This window comes from Arachis ipaensis, chromosome B5, assembly GCF_059453495.1.
Source record: "Arachis ipaensis isolate K30076 ecotype BB chromosome B5, ASM5945349v1, whole genome shotgun sequence".
In the NCBI taxonomy this organism is placed as follows: Eukaryota; Viridiplantae; Streptophyta; class Magnoliopsida; order Fabales; family Fabaceae; genus Arachis; species Arachis ipaensis.
The window spans coordinates 143,944,910-143,967,474 of record NC_142440.1 but is presented as its reverse complement, the minus strand read 5'-3'; the positions used below and the strand labels follow the sequence as shown (position 1 = coordinate 143,967,474).

The window sequence follows — 22,565 nt, the reverse complement described above, 5'->3', positions numbered from 1 at the left end:
TATCAAGACTTTGTTAGCTATTGTGTATTTTGGCTTGTTGATTTCAATCTTATGACATTGCATAATAGTATGGTAGAATTTTTTTTATTTGATTGAAAAAACCGAACAAACCGAACCAAACCAAACCAATTTTAATTGGTTTGGTTTGGTTCGGATGACCTTGAAAAAAAAACCGAACCAAACCGAACCGCATCTTAATTAAACGATCGGATCGGATGGCTTTTCCTTCAAAAACCGAACCAAACCGCACCGCGAACACCCCTAACCAACGCTATAATACTTCCATCCTGGCGTTATCCCTAGCGTTAGTGCTGGCGTTGTTATTGGCGTTACCAGCGTTGGCAACGCCCTTGGTTCCTTCTTGAGCTGGCGTTGTTGCTGGCGTTACCGGCGTTGTTGCTGGCGTTGGCAACGTTGATGCTGGCATTCTTGCCAGCGTTGCCAACATTGGCAATGCCCTTGGTTCCTTCTTGAGCTGGCGTTGTTGCTGGAGTTACCAGCGTTGGTAATGTTGATGCTGGCGTTATTGCCAACGTTATCAGCGTTGGTAACGCTTTCATTCTGCTTCTTCTTGCCTTGCCTATCATCAATCAAACAAGTGCCTCAAAACTTGCTATTTCATAAATAATCACAAGATATTTCATCATTCATTACATCACTTAGTTCTTGTATTAATTTCATGAAAATGATTGTAATTCACTAATGTTTGATGAATCAAGACATGCAAAGATAATTCATCCAAATGCTTGCTTATTGATGAAGGTAATGCATGAAACTAGGTTAAAACTTAATAAAAATGGCTTGTGAAACTAGCCAAAATGCTCAGGCATCAGCGATCCGTCATTAAAGTTCTCATTTCCTGTAACATAGTTTTAACCAAACTCATAGCCAAAAGGGTGAGAATTCATAGAGAAAACAAGAAATAAAAACAAAAAGCTATCGAAAAACAAATAAAAACAAACTTCTAACTACTAACAAAAATTAAGAAACAACTAAAAAGTAAACTATTCACATATTCATATATTAACAAGAGCCAATAACAAGCACACATTGCAACTCCCCGGCAACAGCGCCAAAAACTTGATGAGAGCCAACTATCGGTTTAGAATTTTCACAAAAAGAATTTTTTCATTAGTAGTATAGTTCCAAACTAACAAATGACCCTAATTAAAGTTTAAATGATTGTCACAATTCAAATCAATAAAAACTGAAAATTTTAAATCCCGGGTCATTCTCCCTAGGAATTGCAATCGAGTGCTCAATTATTGGCTATGGGAGAAATCGGGGGGGGGGGGGTTTGGATTGCAATTAACAAGAAATTTAAATGACAAGAAATTAGAGAAGCAAGTAATAACTAAATATCAAAACAATTAAACTAATACAATTAAGAAAATTAACTAAGAAAGATCTTGGTAAGGATAAATGGTTAAGAATTACTATCCTTGTTACTAACCACAACATGATAATTATAAAGAGCAATTTCATTTCGTCATCCTCAACATGGGAGGAAAGTCAAATAGACTTAATTAATCCTAATCCATAAGTCCTATAATTAACTTACTAATTGAATTAGCAAAAGATTACCTTCAATGGAAACAAGATTAATTAAAATCTCTAAATTATCAATCAACTTGGACATTAGTAACTCAAGGTTACCCAAGTTACCAACCCAGGCCAAGAATACAAAAATCTACTCCATAACTAATGCAGGCGTTTTATCAAACACCTAAAGTGCATAAACATAAAGTATCACAAATGACAAGAACTAGTAAAATCTATTGCTATCACATGCAAGAAATTACTAACAACAATTCAATTAAGCATCAAGAAAACATAAAACTTCAAATTGTATTAAAGAAAATTGAAATTAACAAGAAAGTTCATAATTAAAAGTGGCAAAAATGAGAAATTAACAAGAGTAGTGAAATTAAGACACTAGAATAAGAAAATATAAAGAAATTACACTAGAATAAGAACAAAATAAAAAATTAAAGAGAAAACTAAGCTAACAACTCCAAATTCTAGAGAGAAGTTGGAGCTTCTCTTTCTAGAATTGGCCTAAAATATCATGTAAAAGTAAAATAACTCTATTTTTTCATTCTCCTTTTAATCCTTTGTTCAATAACATTAGAAATGAGTTGGATTGGGCCCAAAGTGAGATCTAAACTGCGAGTCACGTACCTATTTAATGAAGCACGTTTTTTGTGTCCCGTGTATGTGAGATTTGGCTGCGTACATGGATGGCTTAACTCAATGCCTACTATAAATGCAAGATAAGTTGATAAATTCTACTCTTTTCTAACCAAAATTCATCGTAAAATATGAATTTATCAGGCCCTAAAACGAATCGCAAAAACAACTTATAAGCACCGACTTTATTAAGGTCGGGCCAAAGTCTTCGAAATAGATTGTCAAGAAAAAATTCCCAAAGTTCTTTATAAAATTCATACGAATAAAAAAGGGTTAAAAAACTTACAAAGGTATCTTATAAGTCATAAAAATATCTATAAAGCAATAATAGGTGTAGCAGAATATTACTTCAAAAAGAAGCCCTCGCAAAAAGTAAAATTCATCAAAAACAAGTATTCAAAAGAGTACTCAAAATCTAAACTATTAAAAAAACAAGTTATTTCATAAAGACCCACAAATCGGACCATCAACACATATAAAGAAAATTAAAGAGGATTCTGTCATTAGAAGCCAAGTCAACAGCATCTCCAGAGTCTAGATTGAGCTGAGGAGGTCGATAGCTTCTCTTCAGTTCGGGTCGGAGAGGAGAGATCTTCTTCCATTTGAGTTGGGCTTTTAGGAGCTCCTTTAATTCGGGTGTCCGAAGTTTTGGGGTTTAACACAAAATATATATATTAATTTAATGTTTCTAAATATATTATTTCTGTTTATATTTTTTTTGTTAAATATAATTTTGTATTTCTGTATTTTTATTTCAGTGTCATATTTCTATAAACAAACGCAGCCTAAATAATGTTGCTTTTAGTGGTAATTAAAGGTGGAAAATTGAAAGCAATTTAGAAAAACAAATGTTTTATGCAGTCTTGAGTAGCTGCTTGATCATTCGAAGAGCATCATTCACTAGATGGCGCAACTTTCCCCCATTTTATACTCAATATTCATGGGACCATTACTCATTTGAAAAGATCATGAAGACAAAGATTATTGCATGAGCGATATTGAATTGAAGGAGACACGAGGACTGAGATTTGAGGCTTCCTATGTAAGTTTAATCATGTGAAGTTGTAATCGTCATGCCCGTGGTTTTTTTGGAGTCTCTGCACATCATATATATATATATATATATATATATATATATATATGTTGGCATTTAGCATAAGACTGCTCCCAAATGAAACTCGGAGATAGTTTCCTAATTTTCACATGGACGTACAGAGTATTGTCTTAATTTTTTAAATTTAGATTAAATTTTAATTTAGTTATTAACATTTAAAATATTTTATATATTTTTTAGATATTTTATGTCGTTATATTTTTATCATTTGATCAAAAATTAAAATATTATTTTAAAATATTATTACTGTTTTCTGTTATTATCTTCTTATTTCTTACTACTTTTATTATCAAATTATTACAAATATTATATCATTATCATTATAATTATAATTGTTGCTACTATTTAATGTGTTTGTTTGGACGTCATTAAGTTATTAAAAAAATTTATTTTTATTGAATTTCTTTATTTTTTAGCGTGTTTGGTAATTTTTAGTAGTAAAAGTTAAAATATTAGAAAAATAAAAATATCTTTTTTAAAAAGCTACAATTTACATCTTTTTTTTAAAAAAAATATTTTTCATGTAATAAATAAACAAAAAATACTTTTATATTGTTATACCTAAACATAATTGATAGATAAAAAAATTTTTTACATGAGATATCCAAATATAAAATTACTTCTACTTTTTCATAAGATCTTTTAAAAAAATATAACTCGAATTTTTTTTTTTTCTTAAAAACTCACCCAAACAAACCCAATATTTAGAAGAAGATGATAATAGAAAAAATGAATATTTTTGGAAAAAAAATATATTTTTAATCAAAAAATTAAATAAGACAAAATAAAGATGTTTTGGACAAAAATTAAACATTTTAAATATTAAAGATAAAATTAAAATTTAACTTAAATATTAAAAACTAAAAAATACTTTATCCTAATTATATTTTTTCAATAAAGTAGGTATCATAAAAAAAAGTCACAAACACTTACTCTAGATGATTATTGTGAATCACAATTTCACGAAGATGGTGTGCAAGTATATTTTTAATTGAGTTCTAGTTGACTCCAAAAATACGATTTTTTTTTTATGATTGTTTTTCTTCATTTATTCCTTATTCTTAGATTTGCCGTTGACTGAGGATTCTACTATAACAACAAGCGCTTTTCCCCCTTAATCAACCACGTCATGGCTTATCCAAAAAAAAAAAAAAACCAAGTTAAATTAATCAAGTTAGTTTACTAAGCTTGCTTAAGTAAATACTGGAGGTTGGAATCTCACTTTGTATATATAAAAATTTATTAACTAGCGACAAACTCTTAGACGGAACTCATATTCGCGACGAATTAATCTTTGTCCAGCTAGAATGAGGGATACTGTGATAAAAAAAAATCAACCACATGTCATAAAGCAAAAAAAACTAGATTCATCATCATCATGATTATCACTTCACTTCAAACTTGACTATAAGGATATTAAACCACTCTTTCACCTTAGCCCATGACAACAATAAAGACGTCTCACGGCCCACAAATTCAACCCAACAGAATACACAAATTAAATTATAATTTAGTCTTTATCTTATCTTATAGTTATCTTTATCTATATCTTATCTTTATCTAATTTTATCTTTCATAGGCCAATACTCTATATATACTTAGTTTTACCTTCATAGTTTACAATTCATTCAATCAATAATCAATAAAATTTCTTCATCTTTTTCTTTCACAATTCTTTTATTTTCCTATTCTTTCACAATTTTATTATGGTATCAGAGCTCCTCTTGAGCTCTGCTGACATCCATGGATCAAGGAGAAAGGGCACACCAGCAACTTCATCCGGAGTCTCTTTTGGACCTTTCGTCAGCCCAACACTTTTCTTTCATGGCACTTCCTTTCAATGAAGAAGCTCGTCCTTCAAACCAACTTGAGCTTCTGCCAAGTCCAACTACTCATTATCTTTGTTCTTTCAATACCTTTTCTACTGTTAACAATTCTTCAAATCGAGATTCATTCTTGAATACTTGGATCATTGATTCTGGTGCCACAGATCACATTGCATCAAATTTGTCTTGGTTTATTTCTTACACACAAATTTCTCCTATTATTGTTCATTTACCAAATGGTTCTCGAACTACTGTTTCTTATAAAGGCATCGTTCAATTTTCACCATCCTTGGTTCTTCATGATGTTCTTTATTTACCTCATTTCAACTTTAATATTATCTCTGTTTCAAAAATTACTTCAGCACTCATATGTGAACTCACTTTTTCATCTTCTTCTTGCACTCTACAGAGCAACAATTTGGGGACAATTGATTTGGCCAGAATGAGAGAGGGATTATATGTCTTTGAACCTAATTTCGGTAAAAATTCATCCACTACACACTCCATAATTCCATCCAATCTCCACCCATTACACCTTCCAATATATGGCATTTTCGTTTAGGACACCTTTCTGGGCAAAGACTTAATCATTTACATAAACAATTTCCTTTTATCTCTATGCATCATGACGAGGCTTGTGACATTTGTCATCTTTCTAAACAAAAGAAACTTTCTTTTTCTCAAAGTTTTAACAAAGCCAATGCAAGTTTTGATTTATTACACTTTGATATTTGGGGTCCGTTTCGACAAAATTCTATTCATAATCATAAATATTTTTTTTACTATTGTTGATGATTTTAGCCGCTTTACATGGGTTACTTTATTAAAATCAAAAGGAGAAGTACAGAATCAAATAAAAAATTTTATTACTTTAATTGAAACACAATTCAACTCCAAAGTCAAAACTATTCATTCTGATAATGGACCAGAATTTATTTTACCTGATTTTTATGCTTCAAAGGGCATTATTCATCAACGTAGTTGTGTTGAAACTCCTCAACAAAATGGAAGGGTAGAACGCAAGCATCAACATATTTTGAATATAGCTCGTGCTCTTATGTTTCAATCTAATTTACCATCATCTTTTTGGTCTTATGCTGTTAGACATGCTGTTTATTTACTTAATAGAGTTCCATCATCCGCAATTAATTTTAAAACACCATTTGAGATTTTACTCAATCTTCCACCAAATTATCATGACATTAAAGTTTTTGGATGCTTATGTTTTGTTTCTACCCAAATGGCAAATAGATCAAAATTTGATCCAAGAGCCAAAAAGGCTGTATTTATTGGCTTTCAATCTGGTTTTAAAGGGTATATTGTTTATGTTTTAGAAGATAAAAGAATTGATATTTCTAGAAACGTAATTTTTTATGAAAAGATCTTGCCCTTAGTCACAAAAAATGTCCAATTCCAGACACTTAGCCCAACATTGCCAAACACACCTTCTCAAAAACAAGATTCGGTTAGTCTTCCAGTTGAACCTTCACCTATACCCATTGACCCAACTCCACCTAGTTCTTTATTTTCTCCAACAACCTCTCCTTCTTCCTCACTATCGTTTCCTAACCAAGTTGAACCCATGACCACCGAATCCCTTTCAACACTAGACACCAGCCCACCATCACCTTCTCATCCCCCGTCACCTTCTTCACCACCTGAGCAACCCCATCCTCGTCATTCCGACCGGCCTCACCGACCTCCAGCATATCTCTCTGATTACTTGTGTAATTCCTCTCTCATCTCTACAAATCAATCTCCCTCAAAGTGCAAGTATCATTTATCTTCAGTCATGTCTTTTTCTTCTCTTTCATCTTCACATAAAAAGTTTCTTTTATCTCTACATTCTGACGTTGAGCCAAAGTCTTTTAAGGACGCCAATCAACACTCTAATTGGCGTAGTGCTATGAAAGATGAGTTGGATGCTCTTGAGCTGAACAAAACTTGGCGTCTTGTTGATTGCCCTGCAGGGGTTAAGCCGGTTGGCTGTAAATGGGTCTATCGCATCAAACGCAAGCCTGATGGTTCAGTTGATCGATATAAAGCACGCCTTGTGGCTAAAGGGTTCACTCAAACTGAAGGTGTTGATTTCTTGGAAACTTTCTCCCCTGTTGTCAAGCCTGCCACTATCAGATTAGTTTTGGCATTGGCCTCTATGAAGCATTGGCCTATACATCAGTTGGATGTCAATAATGCTTTCTTACATGGGGATCTTTCTGAGGATGTTTATATGACTCTGCCACCCGGATTTATATCTCCTCAACCGAATCAATGCTGTAAGCTACTAAAGTCACTGTATGGTTTACGACAATCTAGTCGTATGTGGTATGACAAACTTTCTCATCTTTTGCTATCTCATGGATATCAGCAGACCTCATCTGATTATAGTTTATTTGTCAAATTCATTGGTGATCAAATTTCTATCCTTTTAGTCTATGTTGACGACATTGTTCTCACTGGTAATTCTATTTCTGAACTTGCTGCCATCAAGTCTATTTTACACCAACACTTCCGAATTAAAGACTTGGGCCCATTAAAATATTTTTTGGGTATTGAAGTTGCTCAATCAGAGAAGGGAATTTGCTTATCTCAGAGAAAATATTGTCTTGATCTTTTGGAGGATTCTGGTTTATTAGGTGCTAAACCTGCCTCTGTTCCAATGGATAGTACCACAAGACTATATCAAGACCAAAGTCCCTTGCTATCCGACCCTTTTGTATATCGTCGTTTGGTTGGCCGTCTTATCTATCTCACCACTACTCGACCGGACATCATGTATGCTACTCAACAATTAAGTCAATTCATGGCATCTCCTACTGAATCTCATCTTCAAGCTGCCAAGCATGTGTTACGATATCTGAAAACTAGTCCCGGCAAAGGACTTTTCTTTCCAAGGGAATCAGAAATTCAGCTTCTCGGCTTCAGTGACTCTGATTGGGCCGGATGTCCTGACACTCGGTGATCTTTAACAGGTTATTGTTTCTTCTTAGGCAGTTCTTTAGTCTCTTGGAAGACCAAGAAACAAACCACCGTTGCCCGCTCTTCCACGGAAGCAGAATATCGTGCACTTGCCAACACAACTTGTGAACTTCAATGGATAATAAATGTGTTACAATTTTTACGCATCTCTCCTATTCGCCCACCAGTTTTATATTGTGATAATCAGAGTGCTCTTCATATTGCTGCTAACCCGGTTTTTCATGAACGGACCAAACATTTAGAGGTTGATTGTCACTTGGTTCGACAAAAAGCTCAAGCTGGAGTGATGAAACTTCTCCCAATTCCCTCTTCTGGGCAACTAGCTGACATCTTCACCAAGCCTTTGTCTCCTCAACCCTTCCATCTTAATCTGAATAAGCTTAGTGTTCTTGACATCTTTCATCCTCCAGCTTGCGGAGGCGTATTAAACCACTCTTCCACCTTAGCCCATGACAACAATAAAGACGTCTCACGGCCCACAAATTCAGCCCAACAGAATACACAAATTAAATTATAATTTAGTCTTTATCTTATCTTATAGTTATCTTTATCTTTATCTATATCTTATCTTTATCTAATTTTATCTTTCGTAGGCCAATACTCTATATATACTTAGTTTTACCTTCATAGTTTACAATTCATTCAATCAATAATCAATAAAATTTCTTCATCTTTTTCTTTCACAATTCTTTTATTTTCCTATTCTTTCACAATTTTATTAAAGGATTGAACTCAACAACTAAAACCCAATTGGAAATGCATTCCATTATATGTATATGATTTCCTCAACGTTGCATTCTTTCACCATTAAAAAAACGTCTGAGTTTTCAAGCTTTAACAATAACGTTCTTTGATAGAACCGAATAGTTTTAGAAGATTTATTTAAAGTTGATGAATAGGAAAATAATAATAAAGAATCTCCTTCTAGATTTTTTTTTTTTTGGGTGTCTATCTCCTTTTAGATTTGTGTATTATTGTTTGTGGTTTAGTGCAAAATCTAAGTATTATCGGTTATTACCTTTAATATGAAAAAACAAAAAAGAAAAAAAAACTAATAACAAAGATTTTTTTACTTTCCAATAACATAGATTTGTTTCCACTAATTACATATAGCATTTACTCTCAAATATCCAATAAAAAGTTTTTCACTCTCAATAATTCGAACACTATTCAAATAATAGGGGAGGGGAACAGAGGATAAATAAGAGAAAAATAAGAGAGATAATAGGAAGAACAAAACAATTACCTTATAAACTATCTTATATTAACATCCACCGTTTTGAATGGTTTAAAGTTGAAAATTTTCACGTGATGAATCTGCACCTCTTAAATGAACTGTAAAATAGTTAAAAGATAACTCTCCCAAATAAACCCACAGCTAAAATGTTAAACAGACTTCTTCCATGCATGATGTCATATATAGTGTCGGGAGTTTAAATTTTGCTTTGTGTATGCAGCAACTCATTAGCTAACGACAGTGTTGATTGAAAAATATTTTCGATGAAAGTAAGTTGATTCGAAATAAGTCAAAGACAATGTCTCGAGAAGATGTACGCGTAAGCGTGGGGATGAAAGTAGTTGGCGCAGATTGGAACTCGAGCGACTTATTAATTGAATAGGCTTAATCGAGTAAGTTATTCGATATGGATAATCGAGTAAGGCATTCGAAAAGTAGGTCGAATGGTTATGGTAGTGGAATAGTTAAAGGTTTCTATCACATGAGTAAATCATGGGAACAGTTACCAAGGAAAAAAACATTTGAAAGTTTAAATTTGTAATTAATTGTAATTGATTATAATTAATTGTCAGTTACTAAAAGTAGATTATAAATACTAGGAAGCCTTTGGAAATTAGGGTTGGAATTTTACTTCAGAAAACACTCAAGCACACTCACATTTCTGTAGGATTCCTTCCATATTTTTAACTTTCAATAACATTTCTGTAAAACTTTATTTTTTCAAACAATTTCATCTTTTAAGTATTCCTTTAATCTTCCTTGTTCAATTTACTTTCCAACACTTTTAGTTCTCCGTCCAAGCCCCTTTGACCCAATCCAAGGCATTTTATTGTTTTCTTTTATTTTTAACACAAATCTTTCAATTTTAGTCAATTTATTTTTTGAAGTCGATTATTTTAAACTTCTCTATCTTTTTATAAATCTTTATTTATTTGTCATCTCGATGTACATCTAATTGAAAGACACTTTGATGCACTTTTAGAAAACTGGTACATGCACAGAAGAGTAGGTTTCGCTCCCAAACCACTAGATATCGAACCACCATCGATCTGCTAAAAATCGACAAAACAGACAGACCCTTAAATGGAGCTCAAATCCATGACGGATTGGTCATTAGCCTGTAGGACTGGAGAATATGGTGGGCAACCAAAAAAATATATAGTTATAATTATTACTGATATGTTGCCATAAATCATTCTCTTTTGGAGCGCATGGATTTGACATTAACAATAATTTTATGATTAATAAAACTTTAATTATTCCAATATAACATAGCACGCTCATCAAGATTCAGGGCATAACACCTTAAGTTGAATCCCAAGTCATTCTTTACTTTAGTATTGAGGATAGAATCTTTTGTTCATGCATGAATCAATAATAAATAGCAGCACAAGAACAATAATACTAATCAAAGAGTTATTATGGCTCACAATCCATCTGATTCTGATAATGAAATTACAACAACAAAGCGAAAGCTCTTTGAACATGATATACATCAAGTTCTTGGAGGAAGAGAAGGTGAAGAACTTTATTCATGTTTGACTTAGTGAAAAAAAATCCATTGTTAATCTTTTGAGATCACAAAACATGTCGCAATATACGATTGAATGTCTGCAGCAAAATTTTTACATCGACAATGCATAAAAATTAAATCCTAGCGTTATTCTTTTTGTTTGCTTTTCTTTCTTGATATTTTGGAAGCCATGTGTAGCTGTTTATTGAAGCTTTGACTTTTGATTATCAATGAGTTGACATTGACAATAAATTGGAAATTTGACTTAATTGCAGTGGCAGATGTTTTGTTATGGAGGAACAAGAAAATATCAGCTGCAATTTTGATTGGAATGACAGTGATATGGTTTCTATTTGAGGTTGTTGAGTACAATTTGGTGCCTCTGCTTTGTCACATTTCCATCACAATTATGCTTGTTCTGTTCATATGGTCAACTATGGCACAAATTTTCAAATGGTACTTATTATTTTAATTTCCCTTTAATTTTACATCAAATTTGTGTCTATGATGGACTCTTACAAGATATTTTCTATCATTTGTACTTAGTTTCACAGTGAATTACTTTTGCTACCAATGGCCCATTCTGAATTTGTGATATTATACATTATCTGTTTCTATAAGTACATCATTAAAATAAGACTCAATTTTTGTTATATTTCATAAAAGTGTAATTGCTTCACACCAAGATAAAAAATAAATAAATAAAAAAATTACACATTTATCTAATTAGATGTTTATGTTTGTAAGATTCTTTAAATAAAAGGTGATTGATTTAAGATTAAATATAGGATTGAATACATATGTAAAACTTTTTCATATTACTTCATCAAATATTAAATAACATAATATGGTTAATATATCCTTTTTATGAAGTTTCCTGGGTATGGTTAAACTTAAACATATCTGATCTTGGTCTTCAGGAATGCACCCAATATCCCAGATATTATTTTACAGGATTACTTGTTTGAGGATCTTGCTACAATCTTCCACAGAGGATTCAAACAGTTATTACCAATGCTTCATTATATTTCAAGTGGAATTGACCTTCCAAGATTTCTCCTGGTATATATATATTGTTTAAATTTATCCTTTTATAAATATAAATTTTCTCAATTCTCAACCAATAAAAAGTAACAAACCAACAATCTCTATTCTCAAAATTTATCAATTTCAGATCATTGTTAGTCTCTACATGTTGTCAGTGATTGGAACCTACCTCAGCTTTGTAAATCTGTTATACATTGGTAAGCAAGCATTACTTCACATTGTTTCGTTATATCGGAAAAAAATGCTATGGTGCACCATACACTAGGATAAGTCCTTATAAACTAGTGTATGGTGCACCATGTTAAACTTTGCGCATCTAAGACCTTTCTCATTTTATCTATATTTATTATTTATTTGGTCTGAAGATTAAGTTGTTTTTTTTTTTTTTGTTATGGTTGATTCTTGACAAGGTTTTCTCTGCATGCTGACACTGCCAATTATGTATGAACGTTATGAGGAAGAAATCAACAACCTAGTTGGCAATGTCATAGTGGACCTTAGGAAAAAGTACAAACAGTTTGAGAAGAGATATCTCAGCAAAATTCCAAGAGGATCAGTAAAAGAAAAGAAAAGGATATAAATTGTTTTGAAGTTAATTGCAATTTGCAATGAATTAAAGATTTACATGGTGATATGTAGCGCTAATATCAAAGCCAAAAATGTATGTATTGATGTTAGTTTTTATTTTATGTCTAAGGTACCACTTGGATCGGATTATATGTGTGGTGTGACTGTGTGTGGAGGTGATTTCCTTAATTAATTTGAGTCCTGTAATTTATTTGTTAGTTTTCCTTAATTAAATCATTTATTCTCTCTTGTTTGAATAATTGCTCCCCTCACTTCTTTTGTAGATAAGTCTTGTATCGTTTCTTCAAGAATTTAAATATGTTTTCTCGTGTAGCAATAACAGAAATAAAATAAAAACTAAATAGGAAGACACTAATAATATTATGAAAAAATAAAATAAAATAAATTCCTTAAGCTTTCTGTATGCATTTATTTGGTCGATTTTGCTAGGGAATTAATTTCTTTTTTAACCAACATCAAAAAAAAAAAAAAATAGTGGACGAACAAAGATTATTAAAAGGAGAAAAAGAGAAATTAAAAAATATATTTACTAATTATTGCTAAAGAAAAAACTGGTTGACTAATTCTTTTATTTAGCGATAGTACAGTACATAATAATATAAAAATAATTAAAAAAATATCCAGAGACATTTATTTACCGAATTGACTTGCACTAGCTTATAATTGGTATAATTGGTATAAGATGTTTCAACAGCATATAAAAATAATTCAGTACAAGTGAAAGAATTTAGATTAGAAGAATTTTTTAACACAAATAAAATACACCTATGTTAGCACATGTGCTGGGCACATGCATATGTAGCACAATAAAATAGCATGTGGCTGTCTTTGAATTACAAGGATCCCACTACCATTCTGACTTACTTGGGATCAGAAGTTAAAAAGTTCAATAGTCCTCAAGTTTCAGTGTTTGTTGTTTCCTTTGGTTACTGAGAACTAACTATTGCTTCTAGATGATATAGCATAATAGCATAATTATTATGTAACGTTGAACATAGTTTAGTTTAAGTAGGGAAAAAGAGAAAATTCACTTTAGAAGGTGAAAATAAACTGCATATAGCAATTCAACTTGTTAGTTGAGTGATAGATAAACTTTTCGCTTTGGATTTGTATTCTTCTTTAAAGGAATGTTATTGATAAGAAAATAATATTGAGAATCAACGTTACACAAATTACATAGTAGTCAATATTCAACATATAAAAAAAAATCTAAAACTTTTAAAAATAAAAATATTCAAAATTCAAACTCAACGTAAACTTATTTTAGTGAATTTTATACCAAGTTTTTTTGACAACTTATTACAATATTAGATGAAATTAACTGTTATAATATTGATAATCTAGCCTTATATTACTTATTTTCCCTTTTTCCTCATCAATGAACCTAATCTTCACGCCAAGCTATGTTGAAATGCTCACTAGATGCAACATCCAATCATAGATGCCAGAAATTGAAATTTTCTTTGAACAAAAATTCAAGGTTATGTTGAAACTTTCTTTAAATAAACAGAAAAATTTATTTAAAAAAAAAAGAGAAAAAGAAAAAAAATCAATGAATTTTCTTGAGAGTAGATTCTTAAGAATTCGAAAATGGTTAAGAGTTTGCTTGAATTAAATTGTAGTAGAAAAATTAAAACGTCCCATACCTAAGTTGACCCTTAATTACCTTTGAAAGAAAGGGTCAAGAAAATTGCACCCAACCTTTCTCTAAGCGAAATTGTATTTTGACCTAAATATCAATAATTTAAGTGGTAGTGCTTGTTGATGCTGAATTGGAAACATAACATGTGGAGCAAAATCAACAATTAAAAAAAAAAAATCAATGAAGCATAGGATTCATATTTGCATTTTGCTTAGAACAACCAATATCAAACACCTCATTGTTGTTATCCATGCTCCACTAAACTATAAGTGGATCCCCAAATAATGTTCTTTATTATATAGTTTTTCATAGTCTAAAAGGCTGATGCTAGTAGCAGCCACTAACTAACCCCAAATAATTACAACTTTTTTTTCTTCTCAATTGCTATATGCTGAAAACAGAAATAGTTACAGCCTCCCCCATGTCCAACACCAAAGAATAATTAGTAGTATGCAACAGAAAACATTGATTATGCCAATTTGATAATTGGAAGTGACAAGAGGAGTCACATTGGGAACATGAGATTTGGCTGTCACCAAAATATGACTGAGTGCAGGTCATGTTATCTCCCACAAATTTAATTTTCATGACAAAGAGCAGTGACACACCACAATCTAAAGGAGCAATAGTTCTGTCAATATCATGTGTGCTTTTTTGTAGGGTTGCAAAAAAATTTGAAAACGTCTTCAAAAGCATGCACAAATATATAAACCCTCAATAGCATTCTTATAAAATAAATATGGAGAAATAAAATATCTTTCAAGATTTGAAAATAATATATTTATCCAATTATATTAGGTATACATTAAAATTAGTCACAAAAATCAGCTTTTAGTATGAAATACATATTGAAATATAAATATATATTTTCAATAAATTAAACAACATATATAATTATACACAAATATATTAGTGATTAATTTTAGTGATTAATTTTATATACAAATAATATTTTTGATATTTATCTATATAATTAAAATATAACATTGATTAATTTATTACTTAGTATATACATATACAAGATAAGACAAAAAAAAAAGGGGACAAAATTTATCGAATAAAAAATTATGAATATATCACTTTTAAATTTTATTGGCTACAGTTTAAAAGTTGAATATGGATTTAAAATTGATGAATTTCGCCAAATGAGTATGCAAGGTGTATTACAAGGATATATGTCACACTTTTTTGCATGTTGTAACTTGTTTCATGTGTTGTCTCTCTTTAATTTTTACATGTTGCGAAAATCATTTTTTTTTGTCTTTTTCTACATTTTGCAGGTAGTAAAGAGAAAAAATAAAAAATAGGTAACTTTTTTGATTTTTTAAATAATTAATATGTGAAAATAAGTATATTAATTAAATAATAATATATTTTAAAAAAAATTGATTAAAAACTAAAAATTAAAGAACAACTAGCATATATATATATATATATATTTTGTTATATGTGGTTGTTTTTTGATTTTTTACAAGTTGCGAAAAACAGACTTTATTTTTTCATCGTTTTTATATTACTCCAGACAACCATTTTAATAAATTACACCGATTAAAAAGCTATTTAAAAATCAGTTTCGGACTTTAGCGGTGTATTTATTTAAAAAAATAAAATAAGAAAGATTAGGGTTTACTTTATATCTTTTCTTTAAAACATTGACTTTGTTGCTTATATAAGAAGGTATGAAGATGAGCTATGCTATCAATCGGAAAAGATCATAAAGGCCTGTCCTCTAGAGCACATCAATAAGAGTCATAGACTCATAGTTATTAAGAGGTGGTAGAGATGGTGAGGAATCTATGGAGAGAAGTGAACAACTTGGAATATGCAACTCAAAATGGTTTCTTTGGTAATAATGCATATTCAATATTGTGGGTGATGTTGTTTGCCTTGTGCATCATTTCAGCTATGATCTTTTCTTGTGCTGATGGTGTCTCAAAAGATAGAACAGCTGCAGCAGCAGATCCGGAACCTTATGGAGCCGGATGCGGCGCCGAATGCGGCGCAGGCTGCGGTGCATGAGAAGAAGAGAAGAGAAGAGAACTTACTTCAATATTCTTCCACAAATCTATACGGATCACACAGAATCCTCACATTGAAGTGGATTTTTAGTATTATTGTACAATGTTAATTAGTTTCTTATTACATTATGAGCAGCTTATTGCTATAAGGTAAATGAGTCTTAGGAATAAATGCCACTAATAATGTTAATTAAGGAGAAGAGTTTTTGCAATGTCTAGTTGAGTTAGAAACATTTTGATCCAATCAGAAGTTCAAAGTTACACCCTTTTTTTTAGTTGACAATCTATCCTTGGCAATGCAAGTTGGCATCATGTTGCTTGTTTCTCTAAGACATTGATCTTTTATTTCCTAATCAATTAAGTGCAAGCTTGCTTAAGGAATATATATATGTGCATAATAATGGAGTATTCATTATTCAATAGTTTTTTTAACACGATGTTATTTAAAAATATAAAACAAATTAATTAAAATTATAGCATCACATTTTTGTAACTTATCTTAAAACAACACGCTTAGTTTATATACTAATAATTCTCCATCCTACCTCTCCCTCCAAAATGGAAAAAAAAAAAAGTTCTTAGTTTATAAACAAATATTCATGAATAATTTGTATATCATTATGTTTCTGAAAAAAACATGCACAATGGAAAATAGAAAGTAAAGATCTTATGTGCGGTTATTTAAAAGAATATTTCATCCGATGTTTAAAAGTCAAGATGGCCGAGTTGGTCTAAGGCGCCAGTTTCAGGTACTGGTCCGAAAGGGCATGGGTTCGAATCCCATTCTTGACATTTTTCTTTTTCTTAGTTTAAACAAAAAGTTTAATACCCAGAATATTTTAAACATGTAGATCATTAATCTTCAACAAAGCTATCACCATACATGTCTTCGAACAACGTTTTATTCTTTTTGGACTGTATCTTATATTCAATATACCTACGTCAACTAATAAATGGAAAAATCATTAGATTATTCTTGCACTAAAAAAATGAAGGTGCACTAAGCAAAATGAAATCTGTTTATTTAACATAGTTACCTTAGTTCTTTCATACTGTTTTGCATAATGCATATCAAACTATCTCTAAATAAAATACTTGTAATCTAACCACAAGAAATAGTTACCGTTACTGGCTTTAATTTCTAGTAAACTATGTTCCATGAATACTAGCCTTAACCTTACCAGACGCGACATCAGAATCAATGTCGGAAAAGGAAGAATACTCGGCGAAAACCCTTCTCTTTGTTCCACAAGAAGAAGCCCACCGCCAAACATGCTGTAGCGCTTTGTGACAGAATCTGCATGGTATCTTGATGCAGCAGCAACACACAGCTGCCAGTGGACAACACACACAAAGAAAGCAACAGCTACACAGGAATTCAATCAATTTTTCTTTGGGTTTGATGCCTTCTTCTTCTTGTTTCTTGGGGTTGGCATGGCTTGCATGATGATCAACAGAGTCATGGCTCTGCCTCCTCCTGTTGAGAAATGTAAACCTTTTTCTCTTTTCTTGAAGGGCAAGTTTGCTACCCATCTTTGCTTAAAGGCATGAATTCACCATCAAATGTAATTGAAAATGATGCACTTCGTGACTTCGATGAAGCACCTGCATGTAAATCTTGTGTGCATAAGGTTTATGATTTGATTTTTCAGTTGTTGTGTCCTTCAGACCTTCACCATCTCCCTTTTTCATCAGATACGAATCTTTGTTTCCAAGGATGCTTTTCACATTCCAATTTAGCATACTGTAAAGTCTAAGTAAGTGGAGAGATTAGAGGCAAAAGTGGAACAAAAAATTCTTTTGCTTCCTATTCTATCCATTCGATTCTTGACACCAATAGATGTTGTGCACAGTGCACACAATTTAAAAATTGAGTGTGTGAAACAGAGAATCGAATGCTTTACGTCCTGTGCAGAGTTTCTGGGACCAGATCTTTGGGGTCCAAAGATTTTGCAGAATTCACTTGTTTACTCTATGGTGCAGATTCTTCACTTTTACTATTTATAAACAATATTCTGAAACTATTGAAAATTAAGTTATTCAATTCAAGGAAGATCAACGCAAGGCTGCAGAAGGAGGATGACCTCAAACAGAAGCAAGGCATCTTCAATTCTGCATCGTTAATTTCACACCACACCACACCATACCATAGCAGAACCACAATTCAAGCATGCTTTTCTTCATTTTTTTTTTACATGGATATTATATATTATATCGTGGATCCGTTACCCCTTTTCCCTAAAGACATCTTATAGGTTGTAGCTAAATGAGTAATTGGTTCAATATTAAGTATCGTATTAGTAGAATCAGGATATAGTTATAGGAAGATTACACAATAAAGGACAAATCATAATCATATAACAAAAGAGAAGATTTTTTGTGGCTGATTTGCAAAATGAATAAAATGACACAACTCTATCTTGTATATTTTCATTGTTGAGACAAATCAAAAGGTTCCAAACTTTTCCATCAATGTAGCACTGAAACGGTGAAACCCTTATTTGTTGTAACTCTTATACAACATTCAATCCACGGTTGACTTGAAAATGTTGAGTGCCATTGGCAATAGAAAGCTCATTCATTCATTTACCATCATCATCAATGTCACTACTTTCCTCCCAATCAGAATAATCATCATCTTCATCTTCATCTTCAACTTCTGAATCTGTCCCCTTCCCCAAAATGTCCCTCATCAACTCTGGGTCATCCTCTATAGGCTTGCCGGCTAAAGACCTCTGCAGTATAGCCTCAAACAAAGAAGGTATAGCCTCGTCATCACCCTCTCGAAGCCTTGCCACACGCCTCTTCAGCTCTTCAACCCCACAACAAAACAAAACAAAAAGACTAAAACTTTCAGCTTATATACAACAATACTCAAAAGATCAAAAAGAACTTCATCCCTGCATATAATTTAGCTCCCATATATAGTCATACTCATACAAATCAAACCTGTTCAAAACTTCGTATAAGATACAATGAACTTCTCTTTTCCAAATAATATTTACTGTAAATATATATATTAGATACTTACTTTCAGTGAGGCATTATATCAAACACCTGAAGCACACGCATAAAAAAGAACGAAATTTAATCTTAAAATGGGGGAATCCCAAGATGAGTTTAGCAGTGTTACCTTCGTTGCTAATGTCCTCGACATCGATGGGATCGTTCTTGTTGTGGGTGTGAGAGAAATTAGGTTGATCCGAAACGGTGTTTCTGGAACTAGAAGAGAAGAACCTGGTGCATAGTGCGGTTGAAGCGGCTAAGGAAAGAGAGAAGGATGATGAAGGAGGAGTCGCATTGAAAGGAGAAAGACGAAGATGGCGCGTGAACAGAGACAAGTTTCTGAACAGTGCTCCCTTCATGGCTGTTTCAGAACAGAACAGAGGAACTTGCACAGAAAAGTTAATTAAATTTAAAGATTAACTACCTCCAATATTAAAAATAATAAATTAATGAACAATAAAATTATTTGTACGTTTTTAAAGAATAACAAATATTCATTAATAGTAATATATAGTTTATGGGCTCATTTTTTTTTTTGGTTATGAAATGAATGTTGGTGTTGTTCAATGAAATGGATATATGAATAAATTTTTCTCTACTATGATGTCAGGCTTAAAACATAAGCTACGATTTATTTTTGGCTCATTATTTTTTTTTTTGGTTCAGAAAACAAAATAAACGCAGGCTGCGTTTTGTGTTTTGCATAGTTTTCAATTTTTTTTATTTTGTTTTAGCCCAAACACAGCCTGTGTTTTGTGATGGGCAGTATTTTTTTTTTTGTAATAACAAAACATAGCTTGTGTTTTGTGTTGTATACTTGTATGTCAGCTTTTTTTTGGAAAATGCAAAACGCAGGCTGTGTTTTTTGTGGTGTCAGATTATTTTTTTGGAAAACAAAAGATACAGGTTGTGTTTTGTGAAAAAAAATATTTTAATCAAGAGGCCTCTCTATAAATACGAAACAATGCTCGCCCAAATGGCCTCACTCCACTTCTACTCATCATATTCTTCTTTCTTGTACATATATTGTAGTTCTTAGTTTTTTTGGCAGTTAGGTGTGTCAAAAAAGTCGAATTAGGTGAGGTTGAAGTTATGGAAAATATTGCAAATTTGCGAGTACATTATAACGATGAGGTTATATCAAACTTACATGAAGGAATGACTTTTGTTTGTGAATGTTCGTTGTCATTTGCTATTCCATGTACCATGAGTTTTGTCGAGTTGCAAAATAGGCTTTGTAATAACATTCAAAGCCACATTTTGAAAAGGTTGAGCGATCTTTTATACAGAAGTCATGTGCAAGTATTTGGTGGGCTAATACAGTTTCAAATAATGCCCATCACTGATGATGCCAGTATACAGCAGATGTTGTGTATTTATCAACAAACCCAATCTCACGTGCCGATGATAGAGCTGTACGTTGAGTTTGAACAACAGTCAGGTTGGGTGCGGTCGGCGAGGAGGTCAATGTTGATGAGCTCGAAGATATAGATTGGGAAGAAGATAATAATGACAGTGAATAGGAATTCAAAGCTAACTATGAAGTCGATGACAAAAACGATGGCGGAGACTTGGCAGGCAATCCGGCGGTGCAAAATAAAGCGAATGCGATTGTAAGTCAGCACCCGTTTGGTGTTCCGTCTTTTATGCGGACTCTAGATCTCGAAGTCATGCATGCCCCGGAAATTCCTGAGTATGCGAATACGGGTATGTTATGATTATTAACTCAAGTTTCCTATAGTGCTTATTTTATTTGCCTTGTCTGACTGATGGTTGTGCGCATGTCGTAGGTGAAGGCAACGCTGCGGCGAAGGATGGCGAGTTTAGTGTCGGAATGGAATTTGGTTCGAGAGAGTCGGTGATATCTGCAATCAAAAGCTACAATATCTCTAGAGGAGTTTATTACACTGTGTATGAGTCTAAGCCGCAGACATTCTATGCGAAATGCAAGGGGTATGGTGCAGGGTGCGACTGGCTTAACCGAGCTAGCTTGATTCGAAAAAAAGCTTGTTGGGAGATCAGAAGATACAATGGCAAGCACATGTGCACCGTGGGCACGATTTCACAAGATCATGCGAAGTTGGACTCAAACACAATTACAGATTCCATTAGGCCATTGGTCGAAGCAGACCCCTCGATAAAGGTGAAGTCTGTTATTTTTCAGAAGTTCAATCCAGGTTCAACCACACTGTGAGTTACCACAAGGCTTGGTTGGCAAAGCAGAAAGCTGTCGCAAAAGTTTTCGGTGATTGGGAAGTTTCTTACCAGACTCTGCCAGTATGGTTGAAAGTAATGACGGTGAAGATGCCAAGGTCTCGTGTTCAAATTAAAACGCTCCCCGTTTACCGTGAGAGTGAGGAGGTTCAAGGTGTAAGAGTTCTGCACCGCGTTTTTTGGAGCTTCTATCCGTGTATTGTAGCATTCAGACACTGCAAGCCACTGGTGCAGGTTGATGGCACGCACTTGTACGGAAAATATAAAGGTGCACTGCTGGTAGTGGTTGCACAAGATGGGAATAAAAACATTGTGCCTATTGCATTTGCGATAGTCGAGGGTGAGACGGCAGACGCATGGGAGTTTTCGATGGTGTGGGTATTATTTCTGACCGCCATACCTCCATCGACGCTGCAATAGCTCACAGTAACAGTGCATGGTCACCACCAAGGATGTGGCACATGTACTGCATCAGGCACATCGGGTCAAACTTCTTAAGGAGGTTCAAGGCTCCATATTTGCATAAACTCGTGGTGAACACAGGTATTTCAACTCGCTGTTACAGTTCTATACGGTTGCCATATAGAACTGTACATTAGTTACCAAGAGGCCGATTAGAAAAATTATTCTTCTGAATAAAAATATTGGACATTAATGGTTACAACTTACATCGTCAACTCCCATGTCGTCGAGTCCTCGCCTAAAATACGCAGTTGGCCTTCGTATATATCTTGTATGTCGGCGCCAATGACTCCACCTAACAAAAAACATAATAATAATATTAATAAGAATAACAAATTAATAATAATAATAATAACAACAGCAACAACAACAACAACAACAACAACAACAACAACAACAACAACAACAACAACAACAACAACAACAACAACAACAACAACAACAATAACAATAAAAAACAATACTGTCGCGCAAGTAGAATACCAACGTCGCCGAACTGATCGCGAGGTATAGGTGTCAGGAGCGGCATACACTCCCACGCCCAAACAAAAAGCAGTATCAGTGGGCCGTTCATCTCTTTACAGTTGTATCGTGAAGCACGACACAACGATCTGTATAAGTGTGCCAGATTGGCTGCCCCCAACTGTATCCTGAAATCCGGTGAAAATCGCGAAGTAGTGATAGAAACTTCGAATTCAATGAAGTGGTCGACTTATCAGGAAACACTAC

The 22,565-nt window shown here is 32.9% G+C and overlaps 2 protein-coding genes and 1 non-coding gene across 3 annotated transcripts; 2 read left to right on the top strand and 1 right to left on the bottom strand.

Moving 5' to 3' along the window:
* The first annotated feature begins 10,745 nt into the window (after positions 1-10,745).
* Positions 10,746-12,733, top strand: LOC107642102 (reticulon-like protein B9). The gene is made up of 5 exons (XM_016345420.3): positions 10,746-10,864; positions 11,135-11,315; positions 11,780-11,921; positions 12,034-12,103; positions 12,317-12,733. The coding sequence occupies exons 1-5, from the start codon at positions 10,768-10,770 to the stop codon at positions 12,484-12,486; spliced, it is 660 nt and encodes a 219-aa protein (XP_016200906.1). The 5' UTR covers positions 10,746-10,767; the 3' UTR covers positions 12,487-12,733.
* Positions 12,734-16,865: 4,132 nt separating this feature from the next.
* Positions 16,866-16,946, top strand: TRNAL-CAG (transfer RNA leucine (anticodon CAG)). The gene has a single exon. It is a non-coding gene; the product is annotated as a tRNA-Leu (tRNA).
* Positions 16,947-18,428: 1,482 nt separating this feature from the next.
* Positions 18,429-19,604, bottom strand: LOC107642101 (uncharacterized). The gene is made up of 2 exons (XM_016345419.3): positions 19,288-19,604; positions 18,429-18,966 (listed from the first exon to the last, which is right to left on the bottom strand). Exons 1-2 carry the CDS (start codon positions 19,517-19,519, stop codon positions 18,737-18,739), a joined length of 462 nt encoding a protein of 153 aa, XP_016200905.1. The 5' UTR covers positions 19,520-19,604; the 3' UTR covers positions 18,429-18,736.
* Positions 19,605-22,565: the final 2,961 nt, after the last annotated feature.

Coding starts and splice junctions, on each gene's coding strand:
- LOC107642102 (XM_016345420.3), top strand. CDS start 10,768: ATGGCTCACAATCCATCTGATTCTGATAATGAAATTACAACAACAAAG. Junction 11,316..11,779: donor ATGGCACAAATTTTCAAATG/GTACTTATTATT, acceptor CTTGGTCTTCAG/GAATGCACCCAATATCCCAG. Junction 11,922..12,033: donor ACCTTCCAAGATTTCTCCTG/GTATATATATAT, acceptor TATCAATTTCAG/ATCATTGTTAGTCTCTACAT.
- LOC107642101 (XM_016345419.3), bottom strand. CDS start 19,519: ATGAAGGGAGCACTGTTCAGAAACTTGTCTCTGTTCACGCGCCATCTT. Junction 18,967..19,287: donor CGAGGACATTAGCAACGAAG/GTAACACTGCTA, acceptor GTGGGGTTGAAG/AGCTGAAGAGGCGTGTGGCA.